The sequence below is a fragment of the Pocillopora verrucosa genome, chromosome 4, assembly GCF_036669915.1.
Source record: "Pocillopora verrucosa isolate sample1 chromosome 4, ASM3666991v2, whole genome shotgun sequence".
Taxonomy (NCBI): domain Eukaryota; kingdom Metazoa; phylum Cnidaria; class Anthozoa; order Scleractinia; family Pocilloporidae; genus Pocillopora; species Pocillopora verrucosa.
The window spans coordinates 29,519,269-29,534,367 of record NC_089315.1 but is presented as its reverse complement, the minus strand read 5'-3'; the positions used below and the strand labels follow the sequence as shown (position 1 = coordinate 29,534,367).

The window sequence follows — 15,099 nt, the reverse complement described above, 5'->3', positions numbered from 1 at the left end:
ATTTCTGCCCGTGCGATCCCTCCCTGATGAGAAATTTGACCCACGTGGAGGACATGACGGACTGAGCGAAGAAAGATTTTCAAAGGTTTAATTTGTTTTGCGAAATCTGATCGCGAAACGTTGTAACCAATATAATGAAACGTAGAGCAAAGGCTACAGATAAATCTTTTGGGGCTGATGATATATCGAAAAAGGTACGAAAGGACCCGAATTAATGTATATAAATGTAGTTGTTGTCGATGGTAAACAACAAAACAGCTGCATTCACCAGTTACAACATCACACTTGCACCACTCATTAGATTTACCATCACCTGTTTTGTCTATGAACGTCCATGGATAAGGTGGACCTCAGTGGTTCCGTATTTTGCCGTTGATTAGCATGACAGTTGGATGGATTTCTTTGAAAGTTTACTTAAAATACCAGGATGTGGCAAGAAACATGGTTATCTGAGTGCCCGGCTGCTGCAAAAAGTAGAGCTGTAGCATGTTATGGTTGGATGAGTGTAACGATCTCAGATATCAGCCAATTGGTCCATCATTTATGTAGACAACGTTCTTGACAGCTCAACTAAACTTCTTTGAGATGCCCTTTTGGTCATTGATGCTATGATTACACATTATGTCTTAATTAGAAAGCTGTTGTTGTAAATGGAGAAGAAAACGATACAAAGACAACAAACTATAAAGACAGTCTGTACCGACCACCCACAAGCGAGGAAATCACTTCTCTCAAAGAAACTGAAAATCTTTTCAAGTCCAGTCTCTTCCGTATGCAGGTTTGTGCTTTTCATTCTAAATTTTCCCCAAGATTTGAATTAGGAAGACATCAAGTTGTAGCATTTGTCAATGTTATCATCACCCTAACCAGCTCTCATTTGAGTCATTGAATCAAATGGCCATCCAGCATCCATCCATCCAGCAGAAGAAAAAGTGAACTAGTAGTCTATTGTGACTCGCAGATTCATGAGGCTTCTTGCCACTGTTTGGTGTAGTCAAGATTTTGTTTAGAAGATTTTTATGAATCCCAGTGGTTTGTGTACTGGAGTCTGCACTAAGAGGTCTGGGTTTGAAACCTGACCTGGTTATGTATTGTGTTCTTGGGCCTTCGACAGTGACTCTCTCCACCCAGGAGTATAACTTTGTAGCTGCAAATTGTTAGGGAAGCCTGAGGAAATGCTGGGGGATAATCTTGCATCCCATTCAGGGAGGGGAGGGGGGAGGTAGGTTATACTCCTTGTTGTTTCATGCCATGGAAGCTGGGATAAGCTTTGGCTGAATCTGTCACTTTGCTCGAGCGCAGACTGTATCTATTTGTGAAATGGAATGATGTACATGTGCAGTGTATTCTGTGCATAAATCAATCTATACCAGCTATTGACAGTGTATTTTAATCAACTCTCTTAAAGATAACTGAACTTCTTGCTGAAGTACAACCAAAAAAAGACAGGAATAAAGCTCTTGATGAAGTCCTGCATGAACTCAATACTCTTCTGTTGTCATTACCTGATGGAGAGATGGTACACGAGGTAAGTTGTTTTGAGAAGTGACATGTCAATGCATGAGTGGTTTACTCATGAACTTCTGGTTGGTGACCAATCAGGTTAACTCCCAGGAGTGACCAAGACAGAATTTCTCCTTGCAGTATCAAAATAACATTAAGCAGACATGTGATGACAATAAAGGAAAAAAATCAATAAAAGGATGATTGATTGATCCTGTTCAAAATTTTGTGAACTAACATTATAAAATTTATATGAGTGTGAATATATGAAAATCATATATATGTGTACCAACAAACTGACCTGCTCCCAGTTGGCTTGTCAGTGCAGTTGGATAAAAGCACTGCACTGGAATCACAGAGGTCATGAATTCAGATTCTGTACAGGCCTAAATTTTTTTTCAGACCTTATTTTCTCTACTGCTAATTATAAGATGTGTTCATAACTATGTAGAATTATATGCATTAATTTAAGAATTGTGTGGCAGGTATTTAGTTTGGAAGTGAAGTACATGATTGTGTAAATCACTTTTACAAGTAGCTCATCAATATATCAAGCATTTACTGCCATGTATGTGTTATTAGCTTACTAATTTTCTTACAGATTGAAGATCACTCATGGCTTCCCAAAGAAACCAAATTTCCTCTTCCATCCAGCCTTTCACCTGTGAAAGGAAAGTTCTGCTTTAGAAGACCAGTTAGTGTGAAAGTTGTGGGGAGTTACCTTCTTGGTACCGTAACTAAACCAAATATGAATGTGGATGTTGCTGTTGAGATGCCAAAGGTAATGTAATTTGAAACTATTTTTTAAGCTACAGAACTAATTTTTAACTCCAATGAGTGACCACTACATAGCGCACTTTTTAATAAAATAATCTTTGTGTTTCATGTTAGGAATGCTTTCAACATAAGGATTACCTAAACCTCAGATATCATCACAAGCGAGCTTTGTACCTATCCATCATAGCATCACATTTAGTAAACAGCTCTTTATTTGAGAGTGTCCAGTTCAGTCACATGAATGGAGAAGTATTGAGGCCAATCCTGGTGCTTAAACCAGAAGGTGAGGTTGCTCACGTGTACATGTAGCCTGCAAAGAAGTGTTGTTGTAAGGTTTTCATTATGGTGTGAAATAAATATGGATGCCATTGTGTATCATTCGTTATTAAGCAGGTTTACATTGTCCTCTTGGCTATGTTGTTAAATAAAAATCCTTCAAAGAAACAAGCAAATTTTTCTCTCTTAAGTTGCTCATAAATTATAAATAATTTTAGTCTAAATTTTTCTTTGGTTTGTAAAAGTTTCATATCAGTTCTTCCAGTTAAGATCATGGTACTCACTACTAAAAGTAAGAGATGGTATGTGAAGTGAAAAGCTAGAATTCAGGTGGTTTGAAGATCTTTAGAAACTTCACTTATGTTCTAATATGCAGTAAATACAGTATAAATAAATCGATTGTTCTTTTTTGTGTAGGTAAAGCTGGCAAACAGTTTGTCATCAGATTGCATCCCTCTTTATCAGAGGGCACATTCAAGCCTCAGAGATTTTCTCCAACCAGGAACAATGTTAGACGGCGCTGGTTCAAAGGAGAGGAGGGTGTGGCTGATGATGCAGATGGTGAGATAAAACTTCTGGGTTACATATCTTAAGGGATGCTGACAAGAATTTGTTTAACAATCAATATCTTCCTTAGTTGGTGATCATTTCCTTTATTCTCATGACCTTAATGTGTGATTCAGGGATGTTATTGTAAAGAGAAATTAGATGCTGGTCACTAGGGGTGAAAGGGTGAAAACAGTGAAAGCTGTATATAGGAGTGCTGCATTTTAGATTTTTTGACTCAACTTTCTAATTGTTTTTCCTTTTCAATATTATTTAGACACAGGGTTACCAACCTTTCATTACAATGCCTCAGTATTGTCTGACATGTTCCTGGAACGACACCTTCACTACTTGTACAAGTGCATCACAGATTTTCCAGGAATGAAAGATGCTGTGGCTCTTATCAAAGTTTGGTTGCATCAGCGGGAACTTGATAAGGTTTGGACATCATCATCACTATTTACGACTATGATTTTCATTTCAGAGAGGTGCAACAAAGATTTAGCAATCAGGTTTGAAAATGAAAATTGTGCTGTTGACATGGGCAAATATGGCCCTGTTTCTACTGTGAAAACTTGTTGTTTGATTGCTTTTAGCAGGCTCTCATGTTTGATGGCAGGGCAAATACCATTATTGAGATTTGGTTACCACAGGAAGCGAGGAAGGTTCCCTGTGACAGCACAGTAATTTCATGGTCCCAACCCGGTCACCAAACTTATTGTTATTTCTCCACACAGGGCCAGGGTGGCTGCACTGGATTTTTAGTGTCTATGTTCATCTCTCATTTACTACTTATAAAGAAAATTAACAAGCAGATGAGTTCATATCAGATCCTTAGAGTTTTCCTACAGTTCCTTGGTAAGTATTTAACAGCAAATCTCTCTCTAAATATGCATTGTTTTTTTTTTATTCTTTATAGGACAAAAATATATATACTTTTTAAATAAATATTGGTCTCACTCTTTTCAGGATCAACTGATTGGACTAAAGAAGGGGTAACAATGACCAGGGAAAACAGTGATGATACTAATGTGGTATGATAAATATTAGTGATATTAGTTATTACAGACTTGAATTGTCTGTCGAAGGAGCTTTTTATCTATTTGCTGTTTAATCCTTTGGGTATCATTTAAAATTGCCACAAGATGGAAGGATTGGATGAGATGGAAGATTTTCTTTTAAATGTAAAGTACAAATGAAAATGCAAACCTTATTCAAACAAATGAAGACAAGAGGAAAGAAAATCTGAAAAGAACAAGGAAAAGTTTATCTTTGTTTTTTTTCCAGCCATCAAAGGCAGATTTTCATGCAGGGTTTGATGTGGTGTTTGTTGACCCATCTGGTTACCTAAACCTGTGTGCAGGAATGACTGGGGCTCAGTACAAAAGAGTGAGTGAATAGTAATTATTTTTGTAAGCATCTTTATAAAAATTGGAATCCATGGTTAAACTCTCAGGCTGATGCTAAGTGGAAGTTGCTTGGTTGAAGAGAACTTTTGTAAGACTGTTACTCCTCATATATCAAGAATTTTCTTCAATCTTTTAACCCCTAAAAAATGACTAGCCTCTAATTTCTCCTTACAGTTACAATCTTTTCATGAATATCACAATTCTTGAACAAAATAACACTGGAGCTCTCTAAGGATCCTGTTTAAGGAAACAGGCAACAAGGCACTCTCTGTATAATAATGGTATTGCTAATTTAAATGAAGAGTGACTCATATGTGGCTGTTTTCATTCACTCCACAGTTACAGCATGAGGCCAGGTTATCTTTGGAATATTTGGACAGCAGTTTTATGGACGGCTTTGAGATTCTTTTTATGAAGTCTGTACCATTTATACAAACATTTGATCAATTTCTACAGTAAGTATTCTTAATTGTAGATGTTTAGTTTTTTGATCCAAAATTCTGTTTGTTAGGGCTTTTTCTTTCTTAAGGGGCATACTGAATTTCAGATGTTTTGTAGCCCTCTGAATCTTAAGTAATGGAGAACAGGGGTGAATGTTTTGATGTATCTGTTGCAGAATTCCAAACATTAGTTCTTTAGAAGAGGTTTGCAAGAAGGATGACCTTCTCAGTCACCTTATTGACCATCCTGGAGACTGGACCCCAGTCGTTACTGATTGGCTACTTCATCTTGTTGACAAGGGTCTAGGAAAAAGAGTAGACATGCTGTGCTTTGAGCCACAGGCTCCCTGTCAGGTACAAACTAAATAGTGATCAATATGAAGGGAGCTAGAAAGATTTTAAGTAACCCAACTATGACATAAAGTAGGCAACAGTACAGGTTACAATCATTCAGAATAGGCAGTGTATTTCTCAGAGGATTTGTGAAATGTGCTGATTGCTGGCATATTTTGGTGAATTTTATTGGAATTGGAATTTTTTTCTTCTCATTTTCTGACTGTTTTAATGTAATGTGTGGAGGAAAAAAGAGTGCAATCAGTGTTAATTTTGGCTGTGTACTATTGTTGTAGCCTCAAGCCCCAACTCACTCAAATGTATGGTTTAAAAACTCTTTTTTTTCCCACCCCATTAGTTCATGGCAAGTCAGCTTCTGGTCATTTAGCGCTGGGAAAAAGCTTCATTTTGTCTTACTTTTAACCAGTCGAGGAACCAGTCGACCAGAAACAAACAAAAAACGCAGTGTAAAAGTGCTGATCATAAACTTGTCGTTATGTGTATATGCTTTACATAGAATGTTAAGTTCGTTCAGTTGAACCATTATAATTCGAATTAATATTTTATCACGACATGTTCATCAGTGGCCAGTTAGCAAGACTCCACCCGACAAAAGTCAGAAGGCTTTGACCCTGGGTTTGCTGTTGAACTCTGATCACTCTGATGTCGTGCTTGACACAGGACCCCCAGCCGACAGCGCAGAGGTTAGTGATCGTCATTGCTTTCCTTTTCTTTCACAAACATCCCAAAAGCTCAACACACTAAATCTGAAAAACCATTAGGTTTGTCTTTTATAAAGTTCCTTTGAATCATTCCAAGTCATTCAGTACTGCACTATAAACCTACGCGAGTGACAAACAAGATTATGCTTTTTTTTTTCCAGGCGATATCTTTTCGATCATTTTGGGGTGAGAAGTCTGAGTTGCGCCGCTTTAAAGATGGATCAATCCTGGAGGCGGTGTTATGGCCGTGCAACAGTATAGCAGAAAAACGAACTATCTGTGAAAGAATTATCAAACACCTTCTTCAAAGGTGATGATCACATTTTGAACTAATCTTTTGAAAAAGTTATGATTGATGCGCGTAACGTGAAGTATAATAGCTCAGATGGAGGATTATAGTACTGTTATTGCATTAGATACAGCTCTAATCCTCTGAAACTCCAGTACATTTTGTGCCCATTTAATTTCGGCTCTTTTTGCAACGCTTACAAGCAATAGGATATGTTGCCAGAAAAAAGGGAGAATTAGTTCTGCTTGGGAAGTCGGAAAATAAAGAAAATTAGTGGAACTTGAGAGGTCCTCTTCACCCTCCCCTCCCCACGCTTTCCCCATTCGTATTACCCGGAAATACGTGGTTTGATTGGATCTTTTTTCTTTCAGACACGGAGATGTCGACACTTCGTCGTTCACCTACGTTGCAAGTCAGCTGGACTGTGTACTTCAGACTCATGCTGAATCATCTAACGACGGAACAGGCGAGGAGGACTCACAGAGAGTGAATCAAGTTTACGACACTTTGTGTAAACAGATTCGAGCGTTGGAGCTGCCGCTCAGTGTGAGCTCGTTGCAGGGAATAAGCCCGGTGTTCAGAGGAGCAGAGGTAGTAGATCGAGGTTATTTCCAACCATTCTTGCCCATACTTCACAAAATCCGTGCGTCTGTTCGTTAGAGAGGTCTTCGTTGACAAAAATTTACGAGCACTTAAAACGTATTTGATCCGAATCTTATCGCATCTGATTAACTATTCTCTCTTATAGTAGCTCGGCATTCCCTTTTATATAAGTAAAGATAATTTGGCGCTTATAAACATAACACCGTCCCACTCATAGTTTTCTCTTTCCTGATCATTTTCTTAAAAAAATGTACATAACTTGTGAGGAAAAATTACTTGCTTATCGCTGGAAGGGGAAAAGTTGAAAATAAGTATATCGTTATGTTTTTTTTCTTGTCCTTAGGTTTTTCCCCCTAGAGCTTGCTTTAAAAATAGCAAAGTGAAACCGCAACCTGGCAATGAAAACTTAGCAGACAATGTATTGCTGCCGTCTGAACTAAAGAACACCACTTGGTGTCCAGCTATGGAAGGTAATTAGTGTTTTGATCATTTTTGTGCAAGGTGCATGTATCTGTGAGATGATAACCGCATGAAAACACTCGGATGTATATGTGTTAAGGTTTCTATGCTTTGAACGCGCATATTTCACCCATGCAGCCTTCATATTTGTGTAAGAACTAACAGTGTGATGGATACCATCTCAAAGCACAGCAAAGCTAGCGAAACGAGAAACTGGTTGGCAACTCTCCCAGCAGTTTTAAAAACGAATAGGCCTTATGCTGAACTTAGAAAATTTTGATACTATTTTTAATTAGTACATTCCTGTCTGCAATTTATGAGTTTCAAATGTATTTTTCTGTTTGTGAAAATCTGCCTGAGAAGTATCATAGTAAAACAGTATTTCTCCGTTAATATTAGCAATTATCCGATTGGACCATAGTGACTCTCTTTCTTTACAACTAAAATGAGCATAAGGAGCGGTGAGTGGAGGGGAGGGGAATTTAAGTTACTTTTTCGTTCACTTGTTCGTTATACTCTGTGCTGTCAGGTCATTTTGGAAGATACGTGGAAGAATCTAAAGTCATTCTCTCGTAGTTATCTTGCAGTTTGAGACAAGCGGTAAATGGCCGGACGATTTGACCGCCATTCAACACATCAAAGCGGCATTTCACATCAGACTTGCCGATTTACTGAAGAGCGAATGTTCACTTGTTACAGCTGCTTCACGTCAACATGTAGACGTACTGAAGGTCGGTTGCTGTAAAAGAATTTCCTGGATATAAGTTTTAACGCTTTTTTTGTACCATTTGGCCTCTGACTTCAATTCTTTGAGTATTTTATTCAAACTACAGCTACAATAACCGAAACGGGTAGCATTGTAGCGTGATTTAATCGTATTCTTGTTCTTTGTGGCTGTTATGCAGGATGGTTTTGTGTTCAGAGTCAAGATTATGCACTACCGTGAAATGGTGTTGCTTCAAAAAAGCGATATTACACAGGAGTCAAAAACGGATCACGAGAAGAAAGCTAAAGAACTGGAGCGGGAAATAACACATTTGCCGCTGTTGACAAGCACTCTTCATGGGTAGGTTATAAAAAAATAATAACGATTCTTGCTATCAATCTCGGGTGTTTGAAATTAACTGAAACTAGGACTAATTGTGCCAAAGAAAACACGAGAACAACCTGTAACAAAATTCTTAAAGGAGCATCTAAGCACTCTAAGTTCCCCCATCCTTTGCATGTACTGAGTGCAAGAGAGCTAGAGAGAAGTTGCAAGCGTTGGAAGGTATACATCCTGTTAGTGTTAAGGGCGGAAAAACAATTTAAACCGGTGACCAGCACGACAAGGCGAAAGAGACAACTTGTTTCAAGCACGGTTAAAATGCAGATGCCAAGGGCGGGAAAAGTGTTTCAATTTTTTTTTTTACATTATTGTGCTTTATAGGAATAGATCCTTATAGTGTACGAGTTCTAGAGCTCGACGTATGTAGGAATTGTACACAGTTATTCCTGAGAAGGACTGCTAGCAGTAGTGGTGACTGAGGGTTTCAAAAACCCTCGCCGAAGTCATCGTCAGAGTTGAGAGGACACGATCAAACACAAATTATCATTTTTACTTCCCACAGCATACAACAGCAGTTCAGTGGATACAGCGGAACTGTACGTTTGGCTAAACGCTGGCTGTCGGCTCAACTGTTGTTTGATCACGTGACTGAAGAATGCATTGAGCTGTTGGTAGCCTCTCTGTTTCTCTCCCCGGCCCCCTTCACTCCTCCCAGGTAAGCCGCAGTGGGTATAGACCCATGGAAATCTTCAAACGTGAGTAGATGTTTACAGGAGGTTTCAGAACTATTGAGAAAATATGGAACTTTCAGTTTCATGTGAAAAAACTTTTGCAAGAGAATGTCAAAACCGTTTTGGCTAAACCGTAAAGTAAAAAATTTGACCAAATAAAATGAAAGGAAACAAATAGTACTGTTAAGTCTCTATCGGATCACAACTGTTGGCCTCGGAGTGTTTTGTTGTTTCTTTTCGAAAATTTCAGTGCAACATCGCGTGTGATAAAGTGAGAGAATTTAAAATCTTCTTTTTCCTCAGGTCTCCTCTCGTCGGATTTCTTCGATTTCTTCATCTGCTATCCTCGACCGATTGGCAAACAACGCCCATAATTCTTAATTTCAATAACGACTTTTCTGGTGAGTCTTAAGAGCTGAGTTTTGAGTTTCGCAATACCAAAACCAAAGAAATCACAACAGTCGCTCAGAACAAAGGAAATGTCACAAGGAGGCAATGAGTGCGTAAAGTAAAAACAAACAAACTGCCTGAAGAGCGGGGAAATGGAAGTGATCACGCGACCATTTCATTTGGTTCTGCATCTGATTGGTTTACAATTTGGCGCGATTTTTCTCGACCAATCTTCAGTTATGGATAGTGAAAGAACTGCAATAGAAACATGGTGTGTCACAGCGCTGGGTCTTTATAGTTTGGATCAATGGAGTGCAGTTGAAGCTGCTCCTGTAGAAAAATTATAAAATGGGATTCTCTGCTTACAGTTAAATTTTTCACTTGAAGTCACGATTACTCTTTTTCTTATCAAAGTGTAGCACCTTTCTTGCTTAATGACCGTTGATTTGTAATCTTTACAATATGCAGGATAGATAAGATTAGGCCATCTTCGCCATTTGTCCCTCTTTGTTCGTCTTTGCGAGCTCGTCTTGGCCATTACGTTTCACCTCGAAATCAGAAGCCCTTAGATTTTATTCCTTGCGATTTTTAGATACTTTGTCTCTTATTTCGTAGCTGAAGAATACCAGGAAATAACTTCCAAGTTTTCAAACAACAGAGCACAGCTTCCGGCGGTATTTATTTCTACTCCTAAGGATAAATTTACCTCTTTGTGGACAAAGGACAAACCTTCCAAACAGGTTCTGTTTTCATGCATTTACATGTAGCTTTTTATTACTTTAGGTGAATGATACATTGCGCTTTTAATTAATCTTTTAATTCCCACACCACAGATTGTAAATAGACTTTCCTTGCTGGCGAGGGAGTCGCAGTCGATCTTGGAACATCAAATTAAAACGTGCCCTCTTCAAACAACAGATTTCAAGGTACAATGGATTCACACTTATTGTATAATTCCGACCAAAAAACTCATCGTGTATTGTGGAGGTGCTCTGAGTACACGAAAGATTGAGCTAAATGGATTAGCAGAGATACAGCATGTGCACAATAGATTGTTGACCACCCGACCCTTTGTTTGTTTGTTTGTATGTTAAATTTTTTTTACAGAAGTATGTGGATCGGTTGAAAACCAATTATGTGAATTTTTTTCTTTCGTTCGTTTCTCGCCTCAGCTAATCTTCCGTCCGCCATTGGATCATTATGACGTCATCATTCATCTTCACAATCGTCTCCTCTCTCGAAGAAGCCATGCCCTTGATCGTGTGAAGCATTCAACAGAGGAACCCTCATCATCAAGTCCGTCTGTTTTACTTCCGGTCGTCAATTTTGACCCCTCGTGGTTGTATCTCGAAGAACTCAAGGTAAAAACAGATTTTTTTCTTGTAACATCAAGAGGACGTTGACTGTAGATAAGCCGAATATATCCAGATCACAGTTTAAGATGTTCATGAAATTCATTTTTTCCAGGAAGCGTTTTCAGATGTTGCGATGTTCTTTCACGATGTTTATGGTGGGAACATTGTTGGAGTTGTATGGAAGCCTCACAGCTTTGAACCAGCTCCGTTTAAGGTGCAGTCCCCTTTTATTTTGTAGGACTTTGTCCCCTCATTAATGTTGTTTTCTTTGTTAGTTATTTTATAGTCTAATCGGACTGTTATTTGGTCTCAACAGATTCTACACGCGCAGCATAAGATGCCATTAACCACTCCTCAAAAGGGTGCAAAGGTAAGTAGCGCAATGCGAAAGATAGCTTAACCCTTAAACTTCTAGAAGTGATTAACTAATAACTTCTCCCTATAATATCCATACATCATCCTGCAAACAGGTATTGAGAAAACTCCAACTTATCAACTTGATCTAACACTAAATTCTCATAACTGATTTACGAGGATATGTGTAGCAGCTAGAGGGGAGAATTAACGATCAGATCATTGGAGTTAAAAGGGTTAAAACATGTAGGTGTGTTTACCCTGAACACCGATAAAAAAGGGTTCATGATAGATTTAGCCATTTGTAAATTCCACTTTTCAGTGGAAGGAACAAAATATGTTGTCATGGGTGTTTTTAGCAAAGTGCCCGGCAAGATCCAATGCACTGCTCAGGTTAACTAGAACTTTCAAGTTTTAAATTTGATTTTGGTACTGCTTCACTCCTATGAGTTGAATCTTAAGCCGCAGAGCGTCGAGGGCACGATAAATTCCCCGTGGGGGGGGGGGGAGAGTGGCGGAAGTACATTTGCATCGTGCTTGAAAGGGTAGCAAATCAGATACAGGAAGAGCTTAATCTTTCCTGCTCGTAGAGCCAGCCTCACAATAAAATTTTTTTTTTTTTCAGTCGAGTGGGAGCTGGTTCATACCAAATATTGCAGCCATCTTGTCTGACTTTCAAACAATCGGAGACGGACTAGTGAAAAAGATCGAGGTTATGAATGGTTGAGGAAAGAAAAAACAACCCAACATATCCTCCTGAAAAATAAGACGACTTCTCAAAAAAAAAAAAAAACCTGATACTGAAAACACTGTGAACTTGAAAATCTTATCGATTACCGTGAATGAAAGAAAATGGTGCAATATACCAGCTTAGCCAAAAATGTAAAGTACCTTAAATCTTAGAGGGCCCTGTTGAAATTGTTCTTTTTAAATGGCAACCGGTGTCCCTTGCTCGGATTCAACTTGTACAGTCTTACACCAAAATTTTTTAAAAATAAAGGTAAAGATGCATTTGCTTCATCGAATCATATTAATGCTTGGCCCCTTCTGTTCTTTAAAGTAAATATCACAAAATCTTCTTTACAGACTTAAATTTAGAGCCAGCCAATCGCTGAGAATTCTTCGAGACTGACTTGTATATTTACTGAAGGGAATATTAGCCTTCGACTTCGCCGCTCAGTTAGATTTATCTTTCATAGTATGAGAGCAGTTCAAATCTCGCGCCCGCTTCGTAAGTCAGACTAATTCTTTTTGTGCAATAATGGTGATAAGACTGAGTGGAGTCAAGTTCGGTCTGTAATCATACGAGTGATAACAAAATCGACGGCTGCGTAGTGGAAGTCCGATTTGTTTATTACGAGAATGAAAACCGGCAAACTGTCCGAACTGTACAAACCAAGATGAAGGTCTCTTTTTCTCCTTAAAAGCTTCTACCGGTGCATTTTCACCGTGCGGCACACCTCGATAAAACTCCGTTTTCACCCCCGCCACATACAGTCTGTTATTGACAACAATAAGACTGGATCCAAAGTGAGGATAACTAGTTGTGGGTCAAAACATTGCACTAAGGCAGGTTTTGCTCGATGTTTGACTCGTTGGGAACCCATGCAAAACATATAACTTAGAGTTCATTACTGCCGCTGCTACAGTATCTAACCCTTCTTGTGCAAATAAACGCAAGTTATCCCTGCACTGCTGCCTGGTGTTGTCAGCCAAAGTGTAAATCTCGGGTGGACTAGACTGACTTGTTGCATAAACATAGTCACCAATAGAACACAAACATTGGATTATCTCAGGAAAACTCAACCTTGGAAGTTTTTGCCAAGACTTTTCTATCATATGATAACGATGAATATCTGATTCATTGACACACGATGAGGCTAAATACAAATAATTTCCGATATATTTCGCACTAGACCACTTTATACCTACTTCACCTACATCTGGCACAGATTTTAACGGTTTCCATTCTTTACTTTCCTCATCAAAGTAGTGAGGCCTCTCTTCTCGATCATTACTGAAATGATTTGACCTCTTAAATGGGCAAAATGCAACAAGAACCTACAGCATAAGGATAAAACATTTCTTAGTAAGAAAGAGATTATATTATCTTTATATTATATTATATTATATTAGGAATTGCTCATGATTTGTCGCCACGGGGAGAGGGGTGGGGGAGGGGGGGTTCGGAGGAATAATTGTGTCACTATGAAATTTACCTGATCCCTTAAGGCTTTGTAAGATTATGTTCCCCCACCCTCTTTGGCAGTTAATTGGTAGTCAGTTTTCTTTTATTAGTCCCCCCTTTAAAAGATGTCGGCAACGACTGACCCCCCCCCCCCCCTCCCCAGGCCATAAATAGTGCTGGTCCACAAATTCATGTCCGACAAATTTTATGCGAAATACCTTTGTTAATGAGGTGGCACTGATAAAACCTGTGATATCCTTTGTAATTTAGTTACTTTGCTGAAAGCCAAAAAATGGATTCAATAAAAGATGGCCAAAAATAAAGTAGCCGAGCACACTCAATATTCAATAATTATACTCAACGTCTGTAACACAGACCCATCAAGTGTCCATCCGGTGTGATTAGAAACTACTAGAAATCAAAAGTCGTCGGCATGCGGTCTTTTGTTCTCGTGACTATCGTTAAAAAGATTTTTAATCTACGAAAGTACTGCTAATTCGGTACAAGGTTGATAAAAATTTGTAGGGCTTTGATTGAAATCGAAGTAAATAAATTATAGCTTGATACTATTACTCAGACGAATCACGTTCAAAAGCAAATTTAAGTTAGCTTACGGGTTCCGCACAAATAGCACAACGTAAAATCATACTTGAATTATGCGAAAGGAAATTATAGCACTGACTGACAATAGAGAGTACAAAACTAGCTGACTTTCATTGTCCATGCTCCTGAGTTATAAGGGTCCTACTTTGTGTGGGATATTTACCATCTTACCATTTTCATCGATCGCGGATTCACTTCCTCTGCAGAAAATTTGTGAGGCATGCAATGACGCTTCATTGCTATTTGCAGATGTTCGTTGATCTCAGGATCTCGCTTCATTTCTTCGGTTTCTAGTTCTTCAATCACGACTTTGACGTACACCAGACCCAAACGAACTGCTCCGATAACTTTGGATGCAACCTCTCCTCTTTCTTGTGTTTAATCCACTGCATCACTGATATGAAGACGAACGTCTCCGAAGGTACATTAAAGTCATCTCGATCGAGAAGGCTGAGTAGTTGGTCTGCGTTGATATTTGACAGGAACTCTCGACTTTCACTAACATCTGTATACATGGATGCCATCTTGTGATCTGCGGCTTCCTTAACTTCTTTAAGGCTGTGTTTATCGGTAATTGTCCAAACGCGACAATACATTTGTACATCAAATCGATCTGACTGAATAATTTCAGTCAACAAGAAATCACAACATTGTTTAAGAACATTCCTCATTTGAAGATAGTCTGCGGCAGCAAGAACTTCAAACACGTTTTCCCTTTGGATCTGAAGTTTACCAGTGAAGATGGAGTCCATAACGACCTTGAAGACGTGTGGTGAAAGGCTTTCATCTTTCAGCTCGATCACTTCCTGGTTGGACTCCTTCATTCCATCTGCAAACATGGCGTAGAAGTAATCGCTGTACGAAGCGAGCACATTGCGATGAGCGGGAAAAGTTTCTCCACCAACTTTTAAACGAACGTCGACAAATTGCCCTTCGTCTCGAAACTGAGCACATTTGGTCTAGAGAATTCCAGAATAGGTATCCATCTCTCACTTTTACAACTTCGTCTCCAGGTATTCTCGGTCAGTTTTCCTCATGGTGTGGGTCGAGGCAAACCCACTGATCACAGCGCT

The 15,099-nt window shown here is 38.9% G+C and overlaps 2 protein-coding genes across 2 annotated transcripts; one reads left to right on the top strand and one right to left on the bottom strand.

The window, feature by feature from the left end:
* Window positions 1-50: 50 nt before the first annotated feature.
* On the top strand, window positions 51-12,260 carry LOC131779104 (nucleolar protein 6). Its single transcript, XM_059095639.2, has 26 exons — window positions 51-194; window positions 635-778; window positions 1,409-1,528; window positions 2,105-2,284; window positions 2,395-2,563; window positions 2,974-3,117; window positions 3,380-3,540; window positions 3,840-3,960; window positions 4,072-4,136; window positions 4,390-4,491; window positions 4,851-4,966; window positions 5,128-5,305; window positions 5,869-5,988; window positions 6,168-6,316; window positions 6,667-6,886; window positions 7,242-7,368; window positions 7,934-8,088; window positions 8,263-8,423; window positions 8,968-9,120; window positions 9,440-9,537; window positions 10,142-10,266; window positions 10,360-10,452; window positions 10,699-10,887; window positions 10,994-11,095; window positions 11,198-11,251; window positions 11,861-12,260. Exons 1-26 carry the CDS (start codon window positions 135-137, stop codon window positions 11,960-11,962), a joined length of 3,408 nt encoding a protein of 1,135 aa, XP_058951622.2. The 5' UTR covers window positions 51-134; the 3' UTR covers window positions 11,963-12,260.
* Window positions 12,261-12,612: 352 nt separating this feature from the next.
* Window positions 12,613-15,022, bottom strand: LOC131796084 (kelch-like protein 3). Its single transcript, XM_066165652.1, is given in 3 exon segments — window positions 12,613-13,296; window positions 14,198-14,385; window positions 14,388-15,022. Coding segments are annotated over 3 exon segments (1,176 nt in total). The 5' UTR covers window positions 14,866-15,022; the 3' UTR covers window positions 12,613-12,786.
* Window positions 15,023-15,099: the final 77 nt, after the last annotated feature.